Below are 11,484 nucleotides of genomic sequence, written 5' to 3'. Positions count from 1 at the left end.
AAGGAGTCTCAGTGACTTTGGTGACACTGTTGTGAGAGTGACCAGTTTATCCACACCCTAATCCAGAGATGATCCTGAGACCTGGGATAATGAAGTCTCTGAAGGTGCTATGCTGAGTTTCTTTTTAGTTTCTTCTTTGAGTTTACATCATGCTGTTCACCTGTTGACATTTATTCTCTTGGCTATTGGTGAAACATCTTGAAGCAAAGTCATGGCTTTGGAACCATATGTAGGAGCTCCTGGGAATGGCATTAAGGTTAGGTGGTTAGTGACTTTTGACTCAGATCTTGCCTTGATATGGAATTACCGTCACATTTCTACCCTAATAGACCAATGTTTCTCTTCTAGCTCCTGGACATCATTGAATGGACAACCCAGGAAACCTTTTCTCCTCCAAAGTACTTGCATCAGGACCCAGAAACCGGTCGTCAGGTCCTGTGTGACAAATGTGCTCCTGGCACCTACCTAAAACACCACTGCACAGTGAGAAGAAAGACGCTGTGTGTCCCTTGCCCTGACCACTCTTATACGGACAGCTGGCACACAAGTGACGAGTGTGTGTACTGCAGCCCAGTGTGCAAGGAACTGCAGTCCGTGAAGCAGGAGTGCAACCGGACCCACAACCGAGTGTGCGAGTGTGAGGAAGGGCGGTACCTGGAGCTCGAGTTCTGCTTGAAGCACCGGAGCTGTCCCCCCGGCATGGGTGTTGTGCAGGCTGGTAGGTATCTGTTTTGACATACAGCAAAATCAAGAGGGACCATGCCAGCTTAGGGGACACTTGACCTGATAAAAGGTTAGCTGTGCGCTGTGTATCTGGATCGTTTCCAAAGGAATCCTTCGCCACTCAAGTGTAATTTAGAGGAATCTCAAACGCAGCAAATTGCTCCCTAATGACATGCATGATGAATTGCTCAGTTTTAAAGGACCGCGGTCTGAGTTGCACCGAGAGACGCTAACATACACTTTGTTTCACTTTGGCACAGACAGCGTCAGTCTGCAGTGCTTTTCGACAAACAGGAGAAATGTTAATCGATACCAAGAGAGTAATTATGCCGATATTAATGAGGCGCCGGAGTACTAACAATGAGCAGTTATAATTAATTATGGAAAAAATGGGAAGAGTTAGGGGAAATACATTTCATTATTAAAAATGAAGCTGCTTCTCCTCTTGGCCTGGGAGTTGAATGTTGGGAAAATCAAGACAGTAGCAAACCCTATAACCAGCTTATTCTTTATCTTAAACAAAACAGATTGTCACGAAAACAGGAAGTCCGTGTGTATAAACATGGACTTTCCCATCTCGCCTTCCCAACAGCAGGGGCTGGAGATAGTGAGAAACTTTCAAATCTGAAACCATATTCTTTTTTTCTAGCACATGCACAAAGCCACAAAGCTGTACTGCAGATTACAACTGCTTGTGGCTTAGGAAACTGAAGAGCATGCACTTAGCGGGAAGAAAGAGAAATCCCTTTAACTCACTATAGCTCATTTTAAAGCAGGATATTTCAACTCCTTGCTCGTTACACCAGCTGCCTGATTGTTTTCTGTGGGAGCCTGTCCTGTGTGTGCCTCCCTTAAGACAAGCTACCAGATGCAGGCCTCCTTCCATTATGGGAGGCCAATTTGCTCCTGGTTGAGAGGTCATAGTTTAGGGCATGAATTGCTTGTGACAAGTTAAAGTTTAAATGACCAGGATTTTAGGTTCGAAGGCAGACAGAGGAAGCCTATACAGTTAAAGCCAAAAGCAAAGGCCAAGAAAGTTCATTCGATCCCCATCAAAGTTCCAGGATGAACACTCAGTTGAAGCTAACCAAGTATACACAGTAAATGCCAGGCCAGCCTGGGCTAATTAATCCATGAGTGTAAGAATGTCTCAAGAAAGGAAATAAAACCCTAACCAAAGGTTTGGAATCCATTTAGTCTCTTTTGTAGGAAATCTTTAAAAGAGTAGCCATATCAGGAAAGGCCATGGTAAGATCACTAAACTGTTCAGTTCAAGGAGAAAGAACTCTTATTTCCTCCTTTTTACTGGGGACTACATTGGGACAAAAGTAGAAAAACTCTAGTCTCCTTTCTCCAGTGAAGTGGGTTGGATAGATTCAGATGCAGAAATTAAGCGCGGACTTAAAGCATGCTTTAAAAGTAAGAGATTAAGCACGTAGCTCAAAGGCTGAATATTGTGGAAATAGGAAGGCTGTTGCCTTCAGAAACATGAGAATATTTCTGTGGGGTGAAGTAACAGGTGATCAAAGGACTTAGAATAAAGGAGATGGTTTCTTCTGAGTTACCATGGTTGACTTTGTTCAACCCTTTTCTCCCCGGAAATTTGCAAGGTGGTTCTGCACAGAGGTTTCCAGGCCAAAAGTCAGCGAGGGTTACTTGGCATTAGTCTACAAAATATTTGGTGATTGTTTTTGTTGTTGTTTTGAAGCCAAAAATCTCTTCACATTCTGCTCTTCAAATCTTCCTGCTGGCCAGTCCTCTGCTTCCTGTCAACTTCCTTTGCGTTGTCTTAGTGAATTGCAGTTCACCTTGTCTTCATAGTTTTTCAGTTTGTCTCTCGGGCTAGATGTTTGTTGTTTATACACATACTAATGAGGCAAAATCATTCCTTAGACGGCTACATCTTCTGTAGGCATAAAAGTTCTGTCGATTTTAGAAAGAAGTCTTATTCACAGAGGTTATTAGAGGAATAACCAACAAAGTGTTTGTTGGATTCCTCTTGTTAAAGAATTAGAAAGCGTAGTTCACCTGAAGAACTCTTTTACTCCCATAACCTCTTGCTAGGTGACATCAGAAAACACAAGCCACAAACATATACATTCCTTTCTGTGTAAATTATGTGGCTGTTTGAGTGTTCCTGTGAGTGTATTCCTTCACCCTGCTCCCTGTTTCTCCAGTAATCCAATACATCACCGTGGGCCGCTGGCAAATAGATTCTTAAGGAGAGGGAAGCACTAAGGAAGTTTACTTTCCAGTGTGTATCCTCTTCGTTTTATGAGGGTGGTTCTTAAGACCCTGTCAAGGCAGGGCTGAAAACAGCATTTATGTGAGACTTTGGGCTGTGGCTTCTCTTCTTCTCCATTCCTGTTATCCCCTTATCGTCTCTACTGGTCAATGAATCATCAGATTTTTTATAAAGGAAGAGACAGGAGATGAGACTAGAACCACACCCTTTCACTGGCTTTTTTTTTTCTTTCCATTTTTTTTTTCTTCCCCAGATGGGTAAACGACACAGTGAAATGAGAGGTAGAACTTTTTAATAAATGAAATTTAATAACTTTCTGTAGCTTTCATTTGTCTCTTTTGTGTCTGTTATCTTGCACGAGCCAGAGTTGGCCAATGCAATCTACATTTGAATACGGAAGTCTAAATCTGTTCAGCCAGCTTACACTAGATGGAGATATTTTCATATGCAAATGCACTATAATGTGTGCTGTGCTCAGGCACAATAGAGTCCAGGGTTTGAATATGTTTATTTTCAGTTGCATCTCTATTGAAAGTTTTTTCAACTCAAGAGTTTTCAAATCCAGTGATGTCTTCAAAAGTATTAAATGCCTTAGAAGCACAAAGTAAAATATCCTTATCCTTCCCAAAGATTTAACTATGCTATTTCCTCAAAAGTATAAATGAACACTACATCATTGTCCGTTTATTACGTAGCTCAACCTTGGGAATACGACTGGAGTCAGCAGTCAACTTTACCACCACCTTCAAGAGTTTATTGTAATGTGTGGTTCTCAGGGTTAGCACAGTTCCCAATTAGGAGCTAGGAGAGAAAGAACTTCAGTAAGAAATGTTTGGAATTTAACGATGCAACACTGAACGGATGCTGACTTCAAAGCATGAGAGACAGTAAAGCAGACACACAGCACTTATCTTGATGGGTTTCCCACGAATAATTGTGCAAAGAATACGGTTGACAAGCCTTATTGGCACTTCGTCAGAGGCAGCACTAATGAATACCCCACTCTCTTCTCCTTCCATCTCCCATTTCAGGAGCATCTTTGTAGGTAATAGCACAACAAACTTGTGCCGGTGCTACAGGAAGGAGAAAGAGCCTGAGGGGGCTGACTATAGAAGTTTTGATTATCTCTGTCTAATGAAGTGAAAAAACGGAAACTCTGAAAGTTCCCTGCAATACACAGTAGCAGCGAAAGCTTTCTCCAGCATTGTGCTAAGTCGTTGCCTACAGAGATTGGGTGGGGGAAGAAGGTGCTAAATTTCTGGATGTTTTCCAACAGGGACTCCAGAACGAAACACAGTTTGCAAAAGATGTCTAGATGGGTTCTTCTCAGGTGAGACGTCATCGAAAGCACCGTGTAGGAAACACACAAACTGCAGTGCACTTGGCCTCCTCCTAATTCAGAAAGGAAATGCAACACACGACAATGTATGTTCCGGAAACAGAGAAGCAACGCAAAAGTGTGGAATAGGTAACTATACACAGTGAGCGACCCTGTCTTCTTACCACTTCAGTGTAGCTGTCTCTGAGAGAGACGCAAACTTACTCTTCACATTTTATGTTTGCTTGTCTGCTTTGAGACAGGGTTTCTCTGTGTAATGGTTCTGGCTGTCCTGGAACTTACTATGTAGACCACACTAGCCTCGAACTCACAAAGGTCCTCCTGGCCTCTACCTATGGAGTGCTGGGGTTAAAGATGTGTACCAACAAGCCTGGTTCCATTTTGTATTTCTTGATTCTTAACCAGCCTAACAGCTGCTGAAAGCTAAAATTTAAACCAACCAACGAACAAATAAAATCTCAAAAGCAAAAGACAAACACAAGAAAACAAACAAAACAAACCAACAGGAGAAAACCTTGTATATCCTCCCTGATCCTGGGGACACTGTAAGACTCTGAGACTCCCTAATGTTCTCTCACTAAAATTAAGAATAACCCATTGGTGATATCAAGCTTATAACCTGAGCACAAATTAGCCAACTTCAAATCACAGAACTGCCTTTACACATTTTCATAACTTCTTAGAATGTCTGTATTAGCTAAATTATAAATTGGCAACTAAAAATGACAGAAACTGTTGAAAAATTAGAAGCCAAAACTTGGCATTGTTACCAGTTCTTTCCATAGATTTATTTCGTGGAAGCCCCAAGGTGCTTTGGTTGTGTTCAATTCTTTCTTTGCCTGTAGTCACCACAAACAGAAGAAACCACTCCCTTTGAGTGTTCCTGTGAGTGTATTCCTTCACCCTGCTCCCTGTTTCTCCAGTAATCCAATATATCACTGTGGGACTTACACAACAATGCTGTGTCAACCTGATAAACACCAATGTGACTCTTCCAAAATGTCTTTATTATACAGAAACATGAAGTGTAAGAATGAATGCAGGCGTATTTTAGAGTTCCAAAACACTTCCAGTGTTTATCACTGCATTATCAGATACCTTAACTAATGTAACCTTTTTCTTACCTATGGAAGAATAGTTAATTCTAGCCTTAACATTGATTTTATTTTTTTTCAATTAATTGACCATTTAGTATATGCCAATTTCTTTACTTTATAAACGTTGGTAGTTACAAGAAACACTTAGAAAAAATGTAGATGATTAATGGTTTAGCGTTTGCCTACATTTATATGTTCATACTGATAAACAAGGTGTTTACAAGACATAAAATAACAAACTATCATGATTGCACACAAACACAATACACTATTTTGATTGTTGTTTAAGTTTTTTCTGAGGAATAATCTTATTTTTTTGGTTTTTTCTTTGACCCTGATCTTGAGGTACCTGGTAGTCACCAAGTAACCTTTTAATAATGTATTAATATTTATATTGTCCGAGAACTTCTGCCAATTATTTGTACATATTCATGCTATGTCCTCATTAAATGTTTACTAATGTTTACATCACCCCTGGAAAAAAAGACAAAGGGAAATGAATAAATATAGATGACACAGAAGCCCAGTTGGTCTCTATATTGAGAGGATCCTACAGAAAACTGTCTATTCAAACTTCCCATTTTAGCATGCTGTCTCACAGAAAACTCAGCCCCCACGCTCATTTTGTGGTTGGCTCTGTTTTGTTTTGGTTTGTTTTGGTTTGGTTGGAAGGACTGCAAAGAAGTGAAAGCATCCAGTGAATCTTGTCATTGGTCACTCTTCCTACAGATGTCACCCTGTGTGAAGAGGCCTTCTTCAGGTTTGCCGTTCCTACCAAGATTGTACCGAATTGGCTGAGTGTTCTGGTGGACAGTTTGCCTGGGACCAGAGTGAATGCAGAGAACATAGAGAGGATAAAACGGAGCCACAGCTCACAAGAACAAACGTTCCAGCTCCTCAAGCTGTGGAAACATCAAAACAGAGACCAGGAAATGGTGAAGAAGATCATCCAAGGTACCATTTCCTGAAATCAATGAATCATAGCCAATCAAAGACACCTATCTGTGATAACGTATGAATGGGACTATTTGTCTACGTAGCGTGGCTGGTGTTTTTCTCCTGCGATCTTCCTGGTACTGAGAATTTCTCACCAAGTGACAATGTGGACAGGATTCCTGTCACAGCTGAGGAAGGTTCTGTCCTAACCTCTGCAGTGATGATAAGAAAAAGGTCCTGCTCTTTACATGCAGGGTTAGCCTGCAGGGAATAGGACTCTGCTCACAGATTCCTTAGCTCTGTGCTCTAATCACGTCTACCTAGACCAAGGTCCTTGGTCCCTTGGCTGCTGCTTCACACTACACACTCGCCTCGCTTGGTAATTCTCTTCAACCAGACACCAAGTCTTGGGGACAACCTCTCATTAGTCCTAATGACATAGGTGTATTCAGATTGCCATATTGGTAACACCTGAGGTGGATTAGTAAGGTCTAATAAACGATTGAGGTTCTTAGAAGAAAGGGCTGGCTAAAAGCATGTTATCCTATATGCTAAGGCTTCCTGAAGAATCTCCTTTAGAAATAGGATGGAGAGGGGAAAGAGGGAGGACACGGAGTGAAGGGGAGACCCAAAGAGGAGAACAAGAGCTTTAGTGTGCATGAAATGTATGTACACTATATTATAAACTTTCTACTTGATGAGATACAGTGCAAAGAGACTTATGATTTGGGAAGATACACCACAGAGATGAAGGAGGGTTTTCCTACTATGGACAGTAAGAAGCAGAAAATTCCCTGCTCTACCTAGTATCTGACAGTTTCTCTACACCACCCATAAAGCCAGAACGATGGATTTTAGGAGACTTAGCCCTCCTGACAGTCCAGATGCTTTTACTTATGCAAAGACTAAACTTTTCTTGTGTTTCTGGCCAAACAACATTATTCTTTGAACCTGTAATTAGCCCTGAAGCAAAAAGGGAAAAGAAATAGAAAGTCAGAACCTGTCAGTATGTGAAAAGACCCAATTTCCAGTTTTATAAATGAGAACGTTGCAGCCCAGAAAGACAAACGGAGTTGCCTCAAGGCTCACAGATAGTAAATGACTCATGTCGTTAATAGAGACATTAGTTACTCCTTTTTATGTTTATGCCCAAGCTCATTGCTAAAATGCCCTCCAGGCTGTATGTTTCCTGTTCTTGGACTCCCACTACTGGCTTCCCATATCTGCCACACTCGGGTGCTTCTCAAGTGCTGTGTATATTTATTAAAGACTAGTTGAAGTGACTTTTGTCAAAAAGGACCAAGGTTAGATGCCAAGTGAAGAAATGTTTATTAGAATATGAAGAACCTGAGTACTTTCTGTTTCTTTTTTCCCCTGAAACATTGTGATTTTAAATTTTCAAGGCTTACTGGGAAAACTGAAGGTAATGAGTCCATAAATTTCTGTTGTTCAATGTCAAAAATTCAGAGCTTCTCACAAACTTGCTGTTGGATGCTTCCAATAGATTATATGATCTCCTATTATAACATAAAATGATATCACCTTAGTAATCAGAAATAACTGGTCGCTTAAATCACCAATGGGAATGCTTTTTCTTAAACTGGAGCTAGGGATTGTGTGAGAGTGTCTGCCTGGGGTATCAGATGAGGAAGATTGACGTGAGACTCTCTTTGGTTCATGCAGACATTGACCTCTGTGAAAGCAGTGTGCAAAGGCACATCAGCCACGCGAACCTCACCATAGAGCAGCTCCGAGTCTTGATGGAGAGCTTGCCTGGGAAGAAAATCAGCCCAGAAGAGATCGAGAGAGCAAGAAAGACCTGCAGACCGAGCGAGCAGCTCCCGAAGCTACTCAGTTTGTGGAGGATCAGAAACGGAGACCAAGACACCCTGAAGGGTCTGATGTACGCACTCAAACACTTGAAAACATACCACTTCCCCAAAACCGTCACCCACAGTCTGAGGAAGACCATCCGGTTCCTGCACAGCTTCACTATGTACAGACTGTACCAGAAGCTCTTCTTAGAAATGATAGGGAGTCAGGTCCAATCTGTGAAAATAAGCTGCTTATAGTTACAAATGGTCACTGGGCCGTTTCTTCAGGATGGGCCGAAACTGATGGAGGAGAAGACTGTTTCTCAGCCACTTGAAAAGGCAGTGATTTCTTTCTCATCAGTTGGTGGGAATGAAGACCCGCCCCTATAACACACACACACACACACACACACACACACACACACACACACACACACACTGGCAGATTTGAGTCTGGAGAGTGAGGCAGGCTATTTTATAATTGTACAAAGCCAGGTGTACACCCAAAAAGTTAAGCATGCCGAGAAAGAAGTTATTTTTTAATAACCTCAAGCATTGGTCCCTTCCTTCCTTTCCTTGCAGCTGAGTAATCAGAAGGTATCTATTATCTTACTTGTCATCCATAGATGAATATGAAGGTCTCTTTCCTTCTGCATCTGATAGTCTCTGACACCCTGTTCATTATAACACTTATCAAGTGTATGGGCCTTATCACATTGGTAGGTGGTTAGGCAATCTAGACTGTCAGCTCTTTTTCCCTCTGAAGATTTGATTTGAGTTGCAGACTTGGCTAGGCAAGCAGGGGTGGCTTATGGTAGTTTATTTAACCAAGAGTCAAGGGTTTTTTGTTTTTCTGCAATTGGACTTAAGCTGACTCCAAATACTTTTAGTCTGAAAAATAATCAACACATTTTATTTCTTACATCAACAATGGCTGGCTTTGTTTCAGGGCACTAAAAGAAAGTACTATACAGAGAAAGAATTGGTATCTCCCCCAATGTTCAACAAATCCCCAATAGTTTATCCAGCTGTCGTATCTGGTTTAGTATCTACAGACGGTGTCCTCTTATTACTGCATGCAGTAATTCAACTGGAAACAACAATAAGAAGAGAAATTAAAATCTAGACTCCATTGGATCAATCTGAATATGGGATTATCTAACTTAAAAAGCTTTGAGATTCCAGTTGTGTTAAAGGCTTTTATTAAAAGCTGATGTTCTTCTGTAAAGGTTACTAATATATCTGTAAGACTATTACAGTATTGATATTTATATTCATCCAGATTTGTTCTGTACATATTATAATCCTAGAGAGAAATGTTGTAGAACTTAATTTTAGAAAGGAAAAAATATTCTGTTTGTTTACTATTGTGACAAATAAAAGAGATAAAATATATTTTTAATAGAAAGTTAGTAGTGTTTTCCCATAGGTACTATCAGGTTTCCAGTGTGGAATGTTTTTATAATATAATTTTATCTGTATGAGATGTAATATCATTTTATAGAAAAATGTATTATATACTCAGTTGTTTTGTGTCAGAAAGTATGTGAACTATAAATTATCTGGATATTAGATGCTCTGAGAAATTGAATGTACCTTATTTAAAGATTTTTATGATTGTACCATATAAATAACATCATTAAAGTTTTCAAATTATTTTTCATTTCTTTTACCCTTGTTTTTATTCGAGCAAGACATTAAGAGGCTTGCTGGCTCACAATTTTCTTGTTCATCTTCAATCATCGCAAACATCTGGGAGTTGTTTAAAGTACAAATTCCTGGACCACACTGTAAAACACTTTTAGAGATGAACACATATGGGCCAGGGAACGCCCCAGAGTGAATTTTTTTCTGTATAAGAAACTGGAGAATTTCTGAAATCGGGATTGGTGGACACATGGAACAAGTCCTAAGTGACATCATCAGCTTGGAAGACCAAACTGTAGTTCTGTCTGGAAGAAATGAAAACAACACCGTGTAACTCTGGGAAAGAGAGAAGGTGGTGATTGGAAGGGTGGTGTATTGACTCACATTTCAATTGTCCTCAAATCCTTTCACTCATATCACAATATACATATCACAACCCAAAGGCTGTGCATATGTTACTTCATTTAGAAAAGAGAGTTCCGTTGATGTAATCAGATCGGGGACTTTGAAATGAGAAGGTCCTCAGTTATTTCAATGACAAGGATCTTTATAAGGCATGCCAAGGTGAGGACAAAGAGGGGGCCATGGTATGAGGATAGAGAGGGAAGAGATGGGCCCTGAGTCCAGGAAGCCAGAGGTGGTAGCACACAGACAACTTTAATAGGGCCCTGGGTAGGCTAGCGAGCTCAAATCTGTCTTCTGTATCTGAGGAAAGCGTCTGCTATTCTCAAGTGCACCATGTGTGCCACTGGATTGAACGTACAGAGGTGGCATCCGAGCTTTAGGGAGAAGTAAGATCTCGCACCTTTCTTTGAATGGAGGTTCCTACCCTTTCTCTATTCATACACATCTATATTTGAATTTAGTGTCAAATCACCAAAAGTGACCTCCATTTTCTTACTCTAGGACTGATGTAGTAACAAACCCAATGGGGTCTGCACCGATTTATTAAATATTATTTTCTAAAAGGTGACCTTGAGAATAGGGTCCACTTCCATCTCCTTGCCCCACCCCTCCTGAGCATGCGAACGTCACACTGACTCAAAAACCTCATGTTGTGGCTACACAGACTCCTATGCCTAAAGAAATAAAAAGCCAAGGCAAAGTCAAGTAACTTTCAGCACCTGGGCCCTACCTTTGCCATACTGAAGCGGGATTGTAGAAGTCAAATACTGAAGAATAAGGCAAGATGCCAGGGACTGACTTGTAGTCTGCACAGGTCCTTGGATGCTGCGGTTCATCAACTGAAGACCTCATTGCCAGAAAATGAAATGACTTACACTAGTTTGCTAAGCTTGAGTTCGAAACTTAAAGGCACTGAGGCAAAATTACTCACATTCCTACTGGATGAGCCTCTTTAGCTACCCTCTTTTGGGGTTGGTTTGTCCCAAGCTTCATCTGATCCAAGAGAAAAAAATCCAGTCATGAATTTTCTCTCCCTTTTATACTTACAATTCTGGAATAAAAATCTTTTTTTTTTTTTGCCTCAGTCCTATAATCAGGTATCTTTTTTTCCATTCACTAGAAATTTTATCTAGAAAAAAAATATTCAGAGCCAGTACAATGGCTCAATGGGTAAAAGTACTTGGCACACAAGCCTGGTGAGTGTTTTAATCTCTGGACAGCAAGTATAGCTGGAAAGACAGGAACCACATCACAAAGTTGTGCTTTTAACTTCATATG

At 40.6% G+C, this 11,484-nt stretch overlaps 1 protein-coding gene across 1 annotated transcript; it reads left to right on the top strand.

Annotated features, from left to right (window-relative positions):
• Positions 1–211: 211 nt before the first annotated feature.
• Positions 212–9,267, top strand: TNFRSF11B (TNF receptor superfamily member 11b; the record flags this gene model as incomplete). Its single annotated transcript, XM_080909414.1, has 5 exons — positions 212–256; positions 349–718; positions 4,245–4,436; positions 6,134–6,358; positions 8,024–9,267. 5 exons carry the CDS (start codon positions 212–214, stop codon positions 8,410–8,412), a joined length of 1,221 nt encoding a protein of 406 aa, XP_080765540.1. The 3' UTR covers positions 8,413–9,267.
• Between the last annotated feature and the right edge of the window lie 2,217 nt (positions 9,268–11,484).

The sequence above is a fragment of the Micromys minutus genome (assembly GCF_963924665.1).
Source record: "Micromys minutus genome assembly, chromosome: 33".
Classification (NCBI taxonomy): Eukaryota; Metazoa; Chordata; class Mammalia; order Rodentia; family Muridae; genus Micromys; species Micromys minutus.
This window is presented reverse-complemented; position numbering and strand designations above follow the sequence as displayed.